The sequence below is a fragment of the Cavia porcellus genome, unplaced genomic scaffold (genome assembly GCF_034190915.1).
Source record: "Cavia porcellus strain 051 isolate PalLab524CR breed Dunkin Hartley unplaced genomic scaffold, mCavPor4.1 scaffold_3, whole genome shotgun sequence".
Classification (NCBI taxonomy): Eukaryota; Metazoa; Chordata; class Mammalia; order Rodentia; family Caviidae; genus Cavia; species Cavia porcellus.
Window position 1 is genome coordinate 121,179,107 of NW_026947486.1, and position 19,517 is coordinate 121,198,623.

The 19,517-nt window shown below is 39.6% G+C and overlaps 2 protein-coding genes across 4 annotated transcripts in view; one reads left to right on the forward strand and one right to left on the reverse strand.

Moving 5' to 3' along the window:
- F8 (coagulation factor VIII) overlaps positions 1–15,110 on the reverse strand; it is a 186,454-nt gene extending 171,344 nt beyond the window's left edge. For 2 of the 3 annotated variants that reach the window (XM_003462126.3, XM_013141253.3), the window contains exon 1: positions 14,772–15,110. In XM_003462126.3, coding sequence (XP_003462174.1) covers positions 14,772–14,917 — 146 coding nt within the window. In that variant the 5' untranslated portion in view covers positions 14,918–15,110. Of the gene's footprint in view, positions 1–6,408; positions 6,563–14,771 lie in introns of those variants that run through there. The other variant, XM_063246630.1, reaches the window with a different exon arrangement.
- Positions 15,111–19,106: 3,996 nt separating this feature from the next.
- Positions 19,107–19,517, forward strand: part of Fundc2 (FUN14 domain containing 2) — a 32,552-nt gene continuing 32,141 nt past the window's right edge. The window contains exon 1 of the mRNA XM_003462125.5: positions 19,107–19,289. Within this exon, the coding sequence (XP_003462173.2) occupies positions 19,151–19,289 (139 nt within the window). The 5' untranslated portion in view covers positions 19,107–19,150. The remainder of the gene's footprint in view (positions 19,290–19,517) is intronic.

Consider the following 19,517-nt stretch of genomic DNA (forward strand, 5'->3'; position numbering starts at 1 on the left):
ATTATAATTGGTATCACTTGGTCCAGTAAAGTTCAGATAGGTATCAGTTACCCAAATGGGTGATCAGAGCATTTGGACCCATCCTTTCCCCCAAATACCTTTGTTCTTTTCATGTACCCTTGGTATATGGCCTGCTTCCCTAGTAGAGAAATATTAGCTATTTTTTATAGACAGTAGAAATATTCTAGGCAGTCACACAGGGCTAGGTGCTCAAGCAAGTCAGTGCAGAGGATAAGAATACATTACAATTGTGACTGGAGACATATTTTGTTAAAGGCCAGTCCTCAAAGACAGAATGCTCAGGGCTACATGCCTCCCTGAGCGATAAGCAATAAATTAAAGATTATACTCAATGGATCCAATAAAGTCTAAATAAGCATCAATCACCCAAGTGGGTGATCAGGACCTCCTGATCCATCCCTTCCTAAAGAATGTCTTTGTTCTTTCCATGTACACTTGCTATGTGACCTGTTTCTCCACTGGATCAAAATTACCTAAGCAGCTATACTTGTAATTGTATTGGTTGATCACAGATTTGATACTGGGGATTAAACTCATGACCTCACATTTAGCAGGCAACCACTTGAACAGCTGAACTAAATTCCCAGCCCCTTGATCATAGTTTTGACCCACATTGTACCTACCTTGTGATTTTGTGCCTGTAACAAAAGATACTCCCCTCCAAGGCAGCATACTTTGGTTTCTTAGTTGCCTGGGTAATGAGTTCTGTTCCAGTTCTGGTTGCTCCTGTTTCTTAGAAACGACTGCTCACTGTGATACATAACTGGTCACTATGGTGCACGTTGTATAAACCAATCCTCTGTACTTCCTGTTTGCTTGTTTCATATAAGCCTAGACTACCAGAGATCAGAGCCTGATATTTTGGGAATGATCCTGATCAGTGTGCATCAATGTAAATAAATCTGCCTCCAAATCCTGGGTATCATTTCAGTTTTTCTGATTGCCATTGCACACCTACCTTGTGAATTTGCTCTATAAAACTTTCTTTGAAAAGTGGGCTTATTGGCAACCCACTTTTGGATCCCTCCCTGTCTCTCAGGAGCTATCTCTCTCAGTAAAATTTCCTACTCTTAACCTTCATTGTTCTTTAGAATTCATTCTTTGATTTTGGGGAACTCGGCACATCTGATATCTAGTAAATTGGAAGTTATATTTATTTTCCCTATATCACTTATAATCCTACAGGTTGATTATAGTTTGACACACATTGTAACTTTGTTATATGAATTACCCCTGATAAAGGGCTTCAATGGCAACCCACTTCTGGGACTCCTCCTGTCCCTCGGGAGTTATTCCCACTCTCTAACAAACTTTCCCTACACTTACCCTCCTTTATCCTTTGGAATTCATTCTTTGATTTCAGGGAACACAAAATCAGCATATCTGACATCTATTAGGTTAGGAATTGTATTTTCCCCTCTATCATTGGCACCCTGAACAGTTTTGCTGCTATCTATGTGCCATAAAAATCCTCTCCTCCTGATTATGCTTCTCAACATGATTGTCTCTGATGAGACGTTACCAATTGATATTATTTCAACAAGCCAGAGGAATGTAGTCAATGCTCATGTGGAAAAAGAAAGAATCCTTCCCTGTAAGAAAAGTTGGTCTCCAAACTTCAATCAGTTAAAAACAATTGAATACTCATTTCACACATTTACACTGATTCACTTCTTAATTGCATACTAATGCTACTCAGAAATAAGTGGGAAAGAAGATGGCTTTAACAATATAGTTAGGCATAGAGTAGATGTTCAGTCTCATGCTTTGTTCACTCTAGGGAGTACATGAAACACAGGAGATTTGAGAGGTGGTAAATGTGCGCCGGGGGAGGGGACAGAGAAGCAGACAGTGAGATGCGTTTCTCTATAAATGATCAAAAGAAAGATAAACCTGGAGAAAAAAGAAGTAGCTTCTCATTGTGGGCATTCATATGCTTACAGTGAAAGCTACATCATGACTAGGATTACCTGGGAATAAGAACTGGACTGAGATTTTACCATTTATTTATATTTTTCTTAATCTTGTGACGAAAAACAAAAGTCCTATTTTTCCTTTCTAGAGCAGCCACAGCAGACAATCACTCGTGTCTGTAAGAAGTTTGGGTTATCTTTATAAACGTGGAAGCACTGAAGTAGAAAAATAATGTAATTTTTAAATGGTGAAAATGGTTAAATTGGTAAATAAGTGAAATACAGATTTGTTTCATGTTTTATTGTGGTAAAATTCATGTAAAAATATTTAACACTTGCAGTTCAGTGGTATTAAATACATTAAAAATATGTTACTATCACACCTATCTATCCCGAGAATTCTGGAATTTTTTTGTAACTGAATACAGAATACTTTATCTTGCAAAACTGAAACTATATGAAATATTGAACAGTAGTAACTCCCTATTCCCCTCCCCACCACTCCAGGTGTGTATCATTCTACTTTCAGTAATATTTTTACTAGTCTAACTGTAACATACATTGCAAGACAGAACTTTAACCTAAAATTTATTTGGAACCTGAAGAGACCTACAGCAGCAAAAACAATTATGGGCAACAAAGGCAACTCAGAGGGCATTAGAATTCTACACCTGAAGTTATACTACAAAACTATTGTGATAAAATCAGTATTGTATTGGGGGAAAAAACCCTGAGGATCAGTGGAACAGAATAGAAGATACAAACACAACTAGAAATACACTAAATCACTTTATCTTCCACAAAGGAACAAAAGGTGTTCATTGAAAGGAAGATACTTTCTTTTAAAAATGGTGCTAGAAAAACTGACATTCGACATGCGAAACGCTAAAACTAGACCCATGTCTATCACCATGCACTAAAGTCAAAATAAATCAAAGATCTAAATATTAAAACAGAAAAACTAAATCTACTGGAAGACAAAGTAGGTAGAAGTCTCAAAGACATAAATGTAGGCAGAGACTTTATGAACAAAATTCAGACTGCAAGGCAAATATTACAAAGTACCAACAAATGGGAGCTCACCTTATTAAAAAGGTTTTTCACAACAAAAGAAATTACCAACAAAGTGAAAAGACAACCCTCATAATGGGAAAAATTTCAACCAACTTTTCCTCAGACAAAGGACTTCTATCTAGAACATATAAAGAATTGAAAAAAACTAGATCCCCCCAAGTTCAAAGACACAATCCAAAAGAGACATCTAAGATGAATATACACTTCTCAGATGAAGAAATACAGATGACAAATAAATGAAAAAAACTTCAACATCATTGGTCATTAGGAGAGTTGCAAATTAAAACATCACTGAGATTCAATCTCATCCCAGAAAGAATAGTTATCATCAAGAAGTTAACCAACAACAACTGTTGATGAGGCTGTGGGGAAAACGGAACTCTCTTCCATTGTTGTTGGGAGTGTAGACTGGTGAAATTACTATGGAAATCAGTATGAATATTTCTTTAAAAACTATGATTAGAGGTCCCATTCGACTTAGATATTCCCTTTCTGGGTGTGTTCCACAAGAATTAAAAATACCATACCACAGTGATATATGTGCACCCATGTTTTAGCAGTACAATTTGTAATAACGAGATCTTGAAAACAACTCAAATGCCCATCAATGCAAGAATGGATAAAAAAGATGTGGTATTTTATACAAAGAAGTACTACTCAGCCATAAAAAGGATAAACTGGAGACTTTTATAGGTAAATGAATGAAATTTGTGACCACACTCATTAGTGAGATAAATAAGATTCATGTGTAAATGTCATATTGTCTCCCTAGTGTGAGAAACAGTAAGAGTAAACAAGATCCAAAATGTACAATAGAAATTATGAATAGGGAAGAAACTGTTCAAAAGAAAAACTGTAATGGGAGAAAGAGAAAAGAAGGGAAAAGGGAAGATGTGTGTGTGTGTGTGTGTGTGTGTGTGTCCACACACACACACACACAGGACAGTTAAGATAGTTATACAGCTGGTTTCTCTTGTTTCATCGCAAGTTTTGTGCTAGTAATTTTCTAGACAATGTTTCAGCTTATATTTTGTACTCTGAACAACTACTGTGAATATGACAATATGCAACATGTTGATTACTGTTACTCTTAATAGCCTTCTTTGAAACTCAGTTTTACTGTTATTTCTTACACTTTTCTGTTTAAAATTAAAAAATAAGAACTTTAAGAGTTAGTTTTTTTTGTAGAAATATTTCTCCAAACTTACTGCTGTTGAGCACATAAACAACATCTCCTCCTCTCAGCCCAGAGGAAGTGATGGAATACGCAGATTCCCGCCCCCAAGAGGCTGGAGCTGCAGTTTGCTCTCTACAAGAAAGGAACAAGAGGGCTGAGGATTTAGCTCAGTGGCATCAGTGCCTGCCGTGCAAGCAGGAGGTTGTGAGTTCAATCCCCGGTACCAAAAAAAAAAATAATAATAATAATAGGGGACAAGGAGCTGAAGAAGGCTGGAGGTGAGAAAGCAATTGTGAAGATCCACAATGTTTCTCTGTGCTTCGCCCTCTCCTCTGTTCCACACTATAAAAACCTTGCCCATCTGTACATGGGGAGATGGTGATTTGCACTAAAAGGCACATCTTCACGAATGCCTCTCACTAGAACACATTTATCCTATTGTTCTTGCCACTTCCTGTAGCGGTTGTGGAAGTCCTTTGTCCTGACTTCCGTTATGCTGCCCTGGCTGCCTCTATGTCTTGAATGGATTCAAAACGTTTTCTTTTCATGGTCATTTCACCTTTGGGTAAGAGCCAGAAGTTCAACAGTGCCAGGTCCTGTAGATGAGGACACCTTCATTTTCATATGAGCTCGCTTTCCCATTGGATGGCTCTGGCAGCATAATATTTTTTATTATAACTCATAAAGACACTCATGAGAGAGGACCCCAGAGCTGCTTCAGAAAGTGGTAAAAACCAAAGACTGTGTTCAAAGTAAGAGGGAGGACCCTGGGGGGATTCACGACAGGGTGTTGTACTGCAATTATTTTTTGTATATTTTAAACATTCATTATATATTTCTATCACATCTTCTAGGTGCAGCCAACTTGTCTCAATAGTACACACCTCTGCAGAGCCATCTAGGCCTGAGCTCTCAGAACTGGCTGACAACCTCTGTTGAACTGCATCAGTTAAACTTCTTCCTCTACACAAGTCTACTTGCTGCGCTTCCTCACAGGTGTGGGTCAGAGAATCCTCCTCCAGTAAACTGCATGCAAAAGGAAGAAAAGGAGAGAAGGAAGAAAAGACAGATGGAGAGAGGAAGGGAGGCATGGACAAAAGGAAGAAAGGGTAGTGTAGGGGAAGAAAAATAGGGAGGGAAGGGAAAGGAAGGGAAGGGCAGGGCAGGGCCAAAGACAGAGAGACAGAAACCTTTAATCCCAGTGCTCTGGGAGGCTGAGGCAGAAGGACCGGAGTCAGGCTCAGCCTGGGCAAAAAGCAATCCTGTCCCAAAAAATAAAAAAAAAAAGTGGAGAATGTAGGTCAGTGCAGAGGAAGCACGTTTGTCAATATTTGAGTGATGTTCGTCGAGAGGGGCTCGCCTGCTCGATCTTCAGATAATTCAGTTAACGATATGCCGAAACGCTGCCAGCCCAGCAGAGCAGCAATGAACCGCAGAAACCTGCTCTGAGCTGCTCTGCCACAGACGTCCCGGGGCCAGGGATCTGGCTATCGCACCTGCCCAACCGAACCCAGTCCAGCCCAGGCGAACCCAGCCCCATCCGAGCCCATCAGAGCCCAGCCCAGCCCAGCGGCGGAAAGAGAAAGAGCCGGGCTGACCTCGCCCCACAGCGGTGGGCGTCCCCCCAACAGGGACGCGGGGAGGGCCACGGGGGAGGGGCGCACACCGCAGCTGCTCAGAGGGAGGCTCTGTCCCTCCCAGGTCAGTCACAGCCAACGCCAGGGCAGCCAGCTCAGAACAGAGTGAGGCTTCCTCCCGCGGAATGCAACCGCAGAGGGCGCGCTCAGGGGCCACGCCCTGGAGCTTTGGTTTGGAGGAGAGCACAGCTCACTGTGGTAGAGGAAGTCACCCCCAACCCCTCCCCAGCCCTTTGCCCCCAGCCCTGTTTCTATTTTTATTTCCAGACAAGGTCTCGCTAAGCCTTCCAGGCTAGGCGCCAGCTTGCAATCCTCCTGCCTCAGCCTCCTAGAGTGCTGGGCATAGGGGTGCAACGCCACCACACCTGGCTATGAAGGAGGACCAAAGCAACATCCGCCCTTTGTGAGACTGGCTCAGAAGGCTCTTTGAAACCGTGCACTGCTTTCTGCAGCGCTCGCTCTCTCTCTCTCTCTCTCTCTCTCTCTCTCTCTCTCTCTCTCTCTCTCTCTCCCTCTGTCTGTCTGTCTCTCTCACGCACGCAAGCACGCACTGCCTGAGTGCAGCAGAGGCGGGGACGACCCCTACCCCATGTGGCAAGAGCGCAGGATTCCCGAGGAAGTGCGTGGCCTCTGAGAACTTCTGCCAGGTGAAGCCCGGACCCTGTGGTAGCTGTGCTGGCTGCGAGCCAGGCCCAGCTGCGCGCTGCCAAGCGGGTTCTTCCTGGAAATGGCTGCTCTGATAGGACTACTCAGGGTACATGCGGGTCAGGTGGCTGAGTGCGCAGCGCAGGGGGGTCGCCAGGGCCCGTCTTGGCCACCTTTGCTGCACTGACACCTTCGAATGAGACCACACTCATGGCCGTGGGGAGACAGATGCCTGGTGACCAGCTGCTCTGCAGAGGAATAACTCCAGACTACTCTTACAGAGCCAGCTTCATGTGCTGGTAAAAGACAAAGATTCACTGCTACTCTACCACAGCTCCATTTGGAAGGTTCTTGCCCTAATATAAATTACTATACAGTTATGGTGGTTGTCTAACGTGGCAGACGGCCAAAGCAGGAACACCTACCACTTCCCCTTTTTCTCCAGCCCTAATTGCAACTCCCCTTCCTGTTTGCGTGCACTGAGAATTGCAATCAGTTCCTCACACTTCATCAATGCCCACCCCATTGCCACTTCCAGTCAGAGGTTATATAACCCTCTGCCTCTCTGTATCCGGTGGAAGGAGATAACCCAACTGCCATAGGTTGTGTGCTCTTTTCCACGTCCTCAGTAAACCTGTTCTTTTTTCACTGTTTGCTTCTCTGTTGTGCCAGATAACTCTAGCACCATTAAGGGGTGGTTTTCATAAACAATGGTGAAGGAAAATCTCTCCAACTTTGGCCAATGCTACTAGTTCTCTACCATATAAAAAATGGCCCAGAATTCAAATAGATACAAATTAATGAGCAATCAGCAAATGAGTTGTTTTCTAGGTCAGTGTCAACAATGGCAAGGAGAGGATCTACACTTGGGTCCCAAGGCATGAAGTCATATTGAATAACCTATGTTGTTGTCACCAAAGTAAATCTGCCAGCAAAACTGACCAATGCTGAGCTCCCAATAAGGCACTGTTCATCACGAAGATCAAGCAATTTCTTGATGACAAGTTAACTGCACTGTATTTGTTCTATCCTAGAAAGGACATTCTGATAAGAAATGGTAAATTCTAGGTGCAGGTTAGCCTTTCCTTTCTGTAGGGCCCTCTGTGAGTACCACCATCTGAAGTCTTACAGGGAATTCAATTCACTGATGTGGGATCTCGTATAATGTCGTGTCACACTATAGGACCATTGTACAGCAAAAGAGATGCCAGAGTGGGCTCATGAACAATGGAGTCCAACTGGTTCTGTTTTATTCTGCACCATGCAGAATCTCGTAAAGGCACAGCTAAAACCCCAGTTTGGAGGCAGGTCTCTGAGATAGATGGTTGGACCTCTAGGGTGCTGTATGTGTATAGATTCAAAAATGATTCTCTGTCCTCAGTAAGAATCATATATGGATTTCAGGATCAAAGAGTGGTGTGGCAAAAAAAAGGAACTATGTGTCCCAGCACTCTCAGTGATCCCTGAGAAGGGGCAGTCTTTGCCTCTGCCCCCCAGCACTTCCAGCCCAGGATGATTTTCAAGGTACCTGAAGCAAGTGTCCTGATGATCTAGGAACTATAGGGTCACCTGAACACTTGGGGCTCAATTATGCCATAGGACTAGTAAGCCAGAAGGAAAGTCTCTTATCCCTGGGGGTCATGATCCTGAGCCAAGTGGGAGGGCAGAAGACCTCCCACTGTGGAAAGGAGTGTGTCATGCTCAGCAAGGGGGCAGGTATGTGCATCTTCCCTCGCAGAAGACCTCCCACTGTGGAAAGGAGTGTGTCATGCTCAGCAAGGGGGCAGGTATGTGCATCTTCCCTCGAAAACCAATGAAACCATGGAGCTGAGCAGCACCAGGATGAGGGAAGCAGTTCCAGAGACACAAGAGGGTGGCCCAGGACTCAGTCCTCAGCCACCCATCTGAGGATAGAATGCTTCCCACTGAGGCTGACTCCACCATAGTGGGTGACTAATTATTGTCTTTATTAGTTTTCAGATTGCTGAGACAAAATACCCAACACCCAAAGTTAAAGGAGGAAAAAATTATTTGGCTTACATTTCATAGAGATTTCAATCTATGTCAACTGGCTGCAAGGCAGGATGCAATGGCAGAGGGGAAAAGTCCGTAACAAAACAGGACAGGCACAAAGCAGCAGGTAGCAAGCAAGCTACAAGTGAGAAGTGGCAATAGCAGCTTCTTTCGGTCTGTTCATAGTCTATTCTGACTACGTGCTCTCACACCCAGAACTATGCCAAACCAATCAGTGGACTAATTTAGTAATCACACACTCTTAATCCAAGCATCACACATTCTAGATTCAGCCACCTCTGAAAAAGCCCCATCTAAGACCACATGACTTTGGAGGGACATCTAGACACAAGCTATAACTCTGATGATGACCCTGATACTAATAATACTGAAACATCATTAGAGGAGCCAGGCCCCTTCTCAGAGCAGGCCACACCTCTCTCTGGGTTAGCGGCACTCAGGGATTGCTCAGGGAAGGGACAAACTCTGGCCACATTTGCCAAACTGGGAAGGCCATGTCATCTCCAGAGGTCCCTGCCTGTCTGTCAACCTACTTCTCCCTCTGTCCACCTTTGCTTCCGTAAGTATTGACCCCTAGAATACTCCAAATGAGATTTTTGCACATTAATATCCATCTCAGTCTGCCTCTTGGAAACACTAGTTAATATTACATTAACTCATATTTTAAAATACCCTAACATCCATCTCTAAAATTTCTGTCACACTAATCTTGAAATAGGTTCCTATGACTTTCAGTCATTTTGTATCATTCAATGAGTACTAGTCCTCCCTTGAATCCATTTGTCCCAGTAAGCACTTATCTCCCTGTTACTCCACATTCAAAAACACATCCCTAGTTTGTTATCTTTACAACTTCTGGTTCTGTTGAGTCTACCTGACTCACTTTATCCAAACTTGCCATTGGCTTCTAATAAGATTCAGACTTATGTCCAGAGATAAGTGTTTTGAAACAAGCTAGCACAGTAATTTTGCTTTAAATATTTCAGACTAAAGTCAAGATATGAGACACACAAAGAATGTTTTCTACAGCAAGGTCTTGGAAGAACAGAGAGAACAGGATGAAGAGCACACAGAAACACCTTTTTCTCCACTGAGGGAAGAGTAAGAAAAAAAGAATAGAGAACAAGATTTGAGGCAGAAAAACAAAAAGCTGAGACCCTAGCTAAGCAGAATGTGGTTCAGGGCAGGAATTTTTACTCAACTGGACAAATTCTTAAGCACATCAGTATCATCCAGGTATACAGTTCAATTCTAAGATGAACTTATACAGAACAATATACAGTTCCCCACTCTGAGATCTTTCCTTCAGAATGAATATTTTCCCCTTACATCAGAAATATGTGATTTATTTGCCTGTTTCAGTTTTAGGATAATCTGCACATTAAGTGACAAAATGTTCCCAGGTCCACAGGTTTTGCATTGTCCTAAATTTTGTCAGATTTTTGTGTGTATGTGTATTTCCCTTGGAATTCAATACATAAATCTTGCCAAGTGTACTTGGAAACAATAGACCATGACATGAATTGTTCTTTCACTTTTATCTAAAACCAATCGGAATACCAATTATATTTCCTGGCCCTTACTTAGAAGAAGCTGAGCAGCTGCAGGAACAGATAATGTAAAATTGAATGTCCTCAGCTGTTTACTTCAAACCTTGGCAGAGGCTGTCAGGATGTGTCTAGAGTCAGCTCATCCTGTTAATCAGTATCAAAATAATTTAGATGAAAAAAGTATTATCAAAATAAAATTCCTATCAATGTTTTCCTCATAAATATGCATGACTTCTAGTAGAATAACAGAAACCTAGAAGGTAAGCGAATTACTCCATTAAATTCAAAATTTTATTATTTAAAATTTAAAATTTTATTATTTATAATGCCTCTGATTAACACTACAACATCAAGCACAATGTATGATGTACAATATTGATTTATTTAACAAGACCAATGCTAACAGATAAGTGGCTAATTGTTTAGTTAGATACCTGGCCACTGACTACCTGGGTGTCTACTCCAAGGTCGTTAACAGGACTCAACTTTAGGCTACATAAATTATAAAATGACTCAGATCCTGTTTTCATACGACATAGAAAAATTAACTCAAAGTTGATCAAATACCTTAATTTAGGAGCTAAAACTTTTTAGAAAAAAATACAGGTGAAATCTTTGTGACATTAAATTTGGCAGTGACTTCCTATATGCAATATCAAAAGGACAAAGCAATTGAAAGGGAAAAAATAGATATATTGAAAATAAAAATGAAAAACTTTGTGTTTCAAAGGACACTATTAGAAAAACAAACAAACAAAACTCTCCACAGAATGAGAAAATAGTTGCGTATAACACATCTGATAAAGGTGTAACATTGGGACCATATAAAGAACTTTTACAAGTCAATGCAAAAATAGACAACCCAATTTAAAGGCAGGCAAAAGATCTGATTAGACATTTCTCCGAAAGAGATATAGCAATGACCGCAGCACATGAAGTCATCAGAGTAATGTAAATTCAAAGCCTAATGAGATATCATTTCATTCTCATTGAGTAAAAAAAGACAGTAACAAATGTTGTTGAGGATGTGAAGGAATTGGAACCCTCATCTACTGCTAGGGAGAATGAAAAATTGTGCAACTGTTTTGCAGAACATTTTGGCAGTTCCTCAGAATTAAATATAGAATTCTCATATGACCTAGCAACTCTACTCCTCAGTCTATACCTAAGAAAAATGAAAATGTAGGTCCACACAAAGATTTATTTCTACATGAATGTTCATAACAGCATTATTCATAACAGCCCAAATGCCCATAAACAGGTGAAATATTTTTCAGTCATAAAAAGAACTGAAAGTAAAATATAAGAAACCTCAGCTTTATTTTATCCAATGATAGAGAGTTTAGTATGCAAAAATGAACATTTCAACACTTCTTGCATAAGAAATCAATGTGTGTAGTGTATAGCTGCATGCTAATAAGACAGTACAGCTAATGAATCAATACCTTTTTTCCTGCTCAGTAAAAATGAAAGATTATCTTTTCTAATGAAACCTATAGGATATAGAAAAAGTATTTTCAGAAAAAGAAGTATGAGTCTACATTCCTTCACTATTTAAAAAAAGGACAAAAATGAAGGGAAAATATAGCTTTTGCTAAGTACTAGAAACAATGTAGCAATATAAACTCCAAGAAACTAAGAAGATATAAGTGTAAAATCTAAAGTAAACTACATATTTAAAAGTAAATAGGAGAAAACAAATAAACCCAAAAGATTGTTCTTTGAAAATACTATCACTGGTAACAAAATAGACAAATCCCTGGCAAGCTTATTCACAGAAAAATAAATAGATAAATACATCTCAAAGATACAGGAATTTAAGAATGAGCAAATATATGTGATTACAAAAATATAGAGTAAAAGAATAATGAGAGTTATTCTCAATGCAACACTGTGGCAACAAAATTGCAAAACTAAAGGAGTTTCTAACTGGAAAAGCAATTTAAACTATTGGAAATGTCCCTATCCTCAGGGCCTCAGGACCAAGTGAATTCATAAGTGAGACTTATCTAATGTTAAACAATAGATAATACTAATGTTAATTGAGCTGTTTTATATAATAGAAAACAATGGACCATTCATCAATTTATTTGATATTCCAACAGACTTTAATATCAATACCTAGTAATAATAGTAAAATAAAGTTATAAATCTAGTTACAAATATTAAAGTATATAGTGTTTAAAGAAATTTTAGCAATAGAACCCAGAAATAATCAAATTATGTGAACCCTAATCAAATTGTACTCCAAGAATATAAGAATATTCAATATCAGGAAATCTACTAGCATAACTATTTGTCCATCAACATATTAAAGAAGATAATTCAGGTGATGCTAGATGCTAAAAAGTCCTCTTTTTCAATTTTTAATTTTCGTATTTGTTTGCATCCTAGAGATTCAACCCAGGACCTCACACATACTAAGCAAGTGCTCTATCACTGAGCTACACCTCCAGCCCAAAAAGTTATTTACAATAAAAATACTATGGCAAATGGGAATAAAAGTAACAAAGAACATTTACCAAAAATAAATGTTACTTTAAATAACAAAACATTAAGACTACTTCAAGTGTGATTCAGTACCCACAGATATAGACCCCAAGGCCACATCTTGCAAAAAAAAACCAGGGAGAGTGCATTTACAACCTTGAGCTATGGAAGATATTTTTTTTCTCCTCCTCACCATGAAAGATATTTTTAACCAATACTGCCAGTTCTGAAGATGTGAAAGGAAAGACATATAGAAATTAAAAACTTTGTAAGAGTAATAAACAAAAGCAATAGAAAAATATTGGATCTTGGGGAAATTTGCAATCTATGTGTGGAAGAGTTAATACTTGTAATAATCTAAGGGTGCTCATAATTAATTAAAAATGTAATATCCCCCAAATGGGCAAAAAACATAGATGGTTCCCCCCAAATAAATCCACTAGCCAATTAACATTTTAAAAAATGTTGTTTCATTAGAAATTTAAAAATGCAATTAAAATAATGATGCAATATTATTGTGCACCTATAAAATTGGCAAGGGTAAAAAAAAAACAAGATCAAACTTATTGCTGATACAAATATAGAGAGAAGGGCACTCTCATACATTGATGAGTGAAATATATGAAGTGCTCTGGTCCTTTTGGAAACTAAAGGCAAGAAAGAATACTTCCTTTCTTTCAGTATGGTACCACCTGATTTAAAGAAATCAAGGAATCAGTGTATAAAAATAAAGAATCTGGAGTCAAAAAAATGAATAAGATGAACAGACTGACTAAATTATGGTATAGTCATATGGAATTTTACATGAAGAAGAATGAATGAAAGGTATATATTTTGACTTGGAGAGAATTCTCAATAATTATGTGTTATTGAGTGGAAAAACTATGCACAGGCACGTGTGTGTGTGTGTGTGTGTATAAATATATGTCATATTGCGGTTACCTGGTTGGGAAAAAAAGAAAGGAGCCAAAAAGAAAGAACAAAAAAGAGTATAGAGTACATATGACATATTTAAATTGTCATCATATATACATAACCTTTTTAACACACATTTAAAGAAAACAAGACAAAATTTAAAACAATTTCAACAGTCACCTCGATAAGTCAAAATACTAAAAAAAGAACCCAATGAAATTAGAAAAGAAAAAATTAATACGGTAAAAGCAGAAATTGATGCAACAAAGAAAAACAATAATCGATAAATCACACCAAAAGATGCTGCTTGATAAAATGATAAAATCAAGAAACAATTTTAGGCATGTATTCTTCCCTATAAAATGTTATTTTTTTAAAAGCGAGGTGGGAGGAGACAGAGAGGGAAATGGAGAAATAGTGGGAGAGGAAGAGAAAGAAAGAAAGAGAGAGAGAGAGAGAGAGAGAGAGAGAGAGAGAGAGAGAGAGAGGTGAGAGAAAGGGAGAGAAAAAGAAATATACCACACAAGGCATGAAATTGGAGATATAACTGTAGACACAAATCAGTTCAAGTAAAATCACTGACTGTAATGTAATTCAATAACAATACATTACCAAGTCCAGGAATAGGAGATTGCTTTCTACAAATATATATGCAAAACTGATAGCCAGAAATGTAACTCAATGGCACAGTGCCAGCCTGGCAAGCTCAACGTTGTGAGTTTGATTCCTGGTACCAAAAACCAAAACAAACAAACCCCCAAAAAACCAAAAACAAAACTGATGAAGATATAGAAAAATATAAATATACCAACGACCATAGATATTACTGGAAAAGTTATTTTAATAATCTATTCTCTTCAAATGCACTGTAACTCCAAGAAGATGAAAAGCTTTCCGAACTCATGGCTAATATTATATTTAAAAATATACTGTACACACACAACAGAGAACTGGGAACTCAACGTGTGTGTAATATTGAGTGACTCACCTACAGAAGTCTGGCCAAGGGAAGCTGTTTTACTGTCTTATGCTTCTTACCTGTCATCCTCCCTCTATCCCACTCCCTAGATTTCAGAGTGGCAGCATGTGACAAAAAGAACCAATGGCCCAAACAGCACAAAATATCAACTAATAGGTAAGATCTCTGGAAAGTAGTGGCAAGTAGCACTTGCGCTACTGACACAGATGCATGCATATCTTACGTGGGAAAAATTTTCGGTTTAACTAGGCATCACAGCCATACTAACCGTCTAACCAGAGTCGGACACCCATAATGATGTCCCTTTATCAGACTCTATAGAGAATATGATTTTACCTTGTCTCCACATGCAGCTGACTGAGCAGGTCACTTCGTAAATAGTCCCAGGACAGTTCCACAGCACCCAGATAATATCTTCTAGTGGCACTAAAACCAAATGGCAAAAGGCATAGAAAGAAGCAGATGGAGAGCTTTATCTTCATGGTTCTTCTTACTAGAGAATATTTAATTGGAGAAGTGGAAGATTGATTATTCTCTGATATGTCTTTAGCTCTCAGGAGAAAAAATTTTCTAGGATTCAGTCAGAATTCCCAAACATTTTGCACAAGTTTTGGGACACTTTAACTACTGGATGTGACAGCTGTGTTAACACTCTGCAGGACTGATAGGATTGCTTCCTTTTTGGCAGTGAGAAGCAGCCACAGGAAGACCCAGAGTAAGAGAAGGGTGGCTGAGCTAAAACTTAACCCATTCACTTCAGACAGCAGTAGGGGCATGAGAACCTTTCAGGATAGGAAGAGAGGATGGAGCAGTGAAAGTGAAGAGGAGGTTTACTTTTTACTCATATTCCCAGCCTACTCTCTCTTCCTTAGTAAGCAGTAAGCCTTCTGGATGTTGAAGCCTCTCTAATTGACTTTCTTTTTTTATTTTTTAAAAATTTTATTTTACTAGCTGGGTGTGGTGGCTCATGCCTGTAATCCCAGCACTTGGGAGGCTGAGGTGGGAGGATCATTTCGAGTTTGAGACCAGCCTGGGCTACAAAGTGAGCTCAAAGCCAGCCTGAACTGCATAGTGAGAGCCTGTCTCAAACAAGACAGAAAAAGAATTTTATTTTAGAGAGAATAAAACCAAGTAAAATAAAACAGAATAAAGACAAAACAAGACAGTGTAAGTGACACAAGATTTCAAAGCAAGGTAATAGGAAATCAACAGTGGTTACTGTAATGACTCTTCCTGTCTTCAAAATAGCTGCTGATAACCTTCAGACATAGTAAAATCAAACAAAACAGAAACAGAATAGAACCAATAAAACCAAAACAGTGAATGCAGTATAGGATTTCAAAGCAAGATAATAGTAAATCCAAAATGGCTACTATATCTTATTATCTTTGAAATAGCTGCCCATTCCATCAACAAAATCAAACAAGATAAAACCATAAAACACAACCAAACAAAACAATGAGAACAATACAGGATTTCAAAACAAGATAATAGAGAACTAACAATGGCCACACCTTCAGAAGGAGATCCCCCATAGTTGCTATGTTGCATATTGTTATACTCTTCACAGATGGTAAGACTACCGGCTTTAGGCCTGAAAAATCAGTGAAACGCTAAACGCTACAAACATTAAGTTGTATTTTACCTCATTAGCTAGCATCACAGCTTGTGTTTCTCTGGATCAGTCAGTTGCTTACAGAGGTGAGGGAGATGTTGGTTCTTCTTGTCTCCCAGACCCTGTGCAGGAAGGGGCTGGTGTGTGGCTCTCCCCTAGTCAGTCCACGTGTAGTGCCGACTCACAGGAGGTCTTAGCTTCTTGTTTACTTCTTGCTGTCTCCCCTGAAGTCCATGAATGGTGCAGACTACAGGAGAGGCATGTGGCTCTCCCCTAGTCAGTGAATCCTAAACTAACTCATTTTTACAATAATAAAAGGTGCTAAAGGTGAAAGTGTAATAATGATAGGATGCTACAGGTTTATTTTTATCTGTAAGAAGATGAAAGAAAAGAAAAATTATCAGCTATCCAATAAAAAATTATCAGTAGAACTGGAGATGATATCAAACTGAGAAAACCAGGCATTTAAGTGTTGACATCTGGTCTGTGGAACCGGGATACATAAGTGAAGGTTGGAGGCGCTCCAGTGCACAACTCTACATTTCAGCTGAAGCATTCCTGCTCTGGTATGTTCAGTGCATCAGGCTTCCAAGAAAGATCCTGTTAGTAACAGCCTTTAAAGGTAACTAATCGTCCTGTAATAAGATGAAATTGATAATCAAGTCTTAAAAGTTAACTTGGAGTGTCAAGTAAAAAGTTTAATTTGGAGGGTCTTTTAATAGTATTTTAAAGGTTGAACACTTTCAAATTTCATGTATGGTGATTTGTAAGTTTGGAATCCATTTCTGGAAAAAAAATACCAAGATCATTTTGCTGCTTCTGTTTTTCATATCCTTACCTCCATCCTATCTATAGTTTCTACATATTCAAATTGTGCTCATTTGAAGTTCACTTCCCTCATTAAGCCTACTGCTTTCCTTTTTGTATTTTCTGCCAAAGTTATGCATTGTGTATTTTGGTTCTAAACATTTTCAGTTTTGTATTATGACTAATGAAATGTATCTTTTTATTATTTAAAATTAATATAGAGAAAGTCATCTTTTTGTACATTTTTACAGACTGTAACATTGTGCAAACACAATTAAGATTCAGAGCACATTGACCACCACTAAAATCTTCTTCATGTTTTCCATTTATGGTTACACTATCCTTTATCCTTAACTACTGATCTGTGCTCCTTCACTATACTGTTATCCTTTTTGAGAATGTACAGAATTCTTATAAATGGAATCACATGTTAAATAATTTTTGAGATTGAATTTTTTATTCTTTTAATTTATTTTATTTTTTATTTTTTTCAGAACAGAGCAGTTTAAGCAATATAGTGTTTCATCGCAAGACAATCCGACATAACAGTAGCTACCATAGTGTCTCTTTCCTTGAAATAACTGAGTATACCTTCATACACTATAGTATCATACATAAAAAGACAGTGTAAAACCATTCAAGAGAATGCAAGTATTACAAGGTATTCAGAATCAACTAACAGAAAATGAACAAATGTTACTATATTATCTCCTTGTCTATAAAATATTTTGTTTATACTATGATATATAATAAAATCCAATAAGATACAACATGATAAAACCAATGGAGACAGAAGAACAAAAGAATTGACTTTCACAAGCAATAGTAACCGAGATTATATTAATCACAGAGTTTCTATTATTGCCTCCCCATTGCCACCACCGAGTGACCTGATAAAACCATAAAACAGATCATGTTGCCTTTCTGTGAAGAATCCTGTAATAGCTTCTGGTTTCAGCTACAAATGGGTCTGCCCATTTTCTCTTACCTGCAAATATTCCTCTTTTGCCTAAGAAAGTAATATCTTTTGGGGATTTTCCATAGCAAAAGACTATTATCTTGGTAGGGGTGGACTATCCTCTCTTACCCACTAAGAGTAGGACTGTAGATTATTGAATTCTACATATTTCCACCTCAGAACACATAAAGGTCCCCCAGTCCCCACTGCATGGTGCCTCAGCTCTCTAAGCACCTACATTCCGTGGTTGAGTGCATCCTATGTCTACTTCTAATGAATCTTTCTTCTACATCTTTCACTGAGCAGTCTTGAAATGTTTTTTTCTGCAATAGTCATCGAAATTATTTTAAAGGGGTGAGTTAAGTTCCTTATTTTGGCTTCGGGACCCTCAGATCCAGCCGGTGACAACATTACAGCTCCTCATTGCCTTCACTTTATGGGCACTGAAGCATGAAGATATTACACAACTCGCTCATGATTACACAGCTTTCAGTGGTAGAATTCAAACATGATATTAACCATTAGGCTTTATTTGTTCAGTTCAGAAATGAATAAAATGGTGGCCACTCCTGTAATCCCAGCACTCAGGAGGCTGAGGCAGGAGGATCACTGCACATTGTAGGCCAGCCTGGGTTACAGAGGACAAAATGAACCAAAAGAAATTAATGAAACCTAGCTTTTCTAAGAGTTGAGTCCCAATTGGGAAGATAGAACAGCTGACAGTTACAGTAAAGGTGGTAAACATTTCACAGTTCACTTCACATATGTTATCTGGCAACACTGCAGACCTGCGGAGGACATAGACCAGACCCAGGAGATAGCTAGCCTACGGCCACACCCATTTGTTCTAATTAGTGAGAATAATAAACCTAAGTGACAATAGGTAAGAATTATAAAATTTGAGTATATTTTTATTTCAATATTTTAAAATTGTGTTTTCCAAACTTAAAGGTTTTGAGTTATGCGGTAATAGTGATTAAATCCAGAGTTGTTTCAGATGTTTTGTTCTTTTTTTTTTGTTTTGAGACAGGGTGTCTGGCAAACTGCTCAATTGCCCAGGGTGGACTGGAATATACGGTACCTCCTGCCTCTGCCTCCCCAGCGAGGTGAGGTTACAGGTTTGTGCCACGGCATCAGACCTTCCTGTTAGTCTTAACCAGCAAAGGACAAATTGCGCAGACGCCACTGCGGCGAAACCTAGGCATGTGCATCTCCTGCAGCCACCAGGGCGGGGCCCTGGGATTTGTGACAGTGTAGGCTCAATTTTATGACGTAGCTGCCCAAGGGGCGGGAAACCAGCCCGGAGTACCCCGCCCATCCTCTTCCGGCGCCGGCATGGGAATGGAAACATCTGCCCCACATGCCGGAAGCCAGCTGGCGACGAAAACTGCGCGCCACCCGGCGTCCCGCCGCGGCGAGCTTGCGCGAGGAGCCTCGCGAGACGAGCTCGCCGAAATGGCCGCGTCCAGTCAAGGTAAGGGCGCGCGTGCGGACGGCGCCTCGGGAGCCGCTTGCTTGGGCTCCGAATACCAGGGCTTTGTTCCATCGGCCCCTGCGGAGGTGCCTGTGGAGCCCCGGCAAAACGGGACGCGCGAGACACCCGGGGTCTGGTACCAGACTGGTACTGGACAGGGACTAAAGTGGCCTGGAACTTTGTCCCGCGCGCGACAGGCCCAGCCTCTGGTGCCACTTCCAGGCGCTG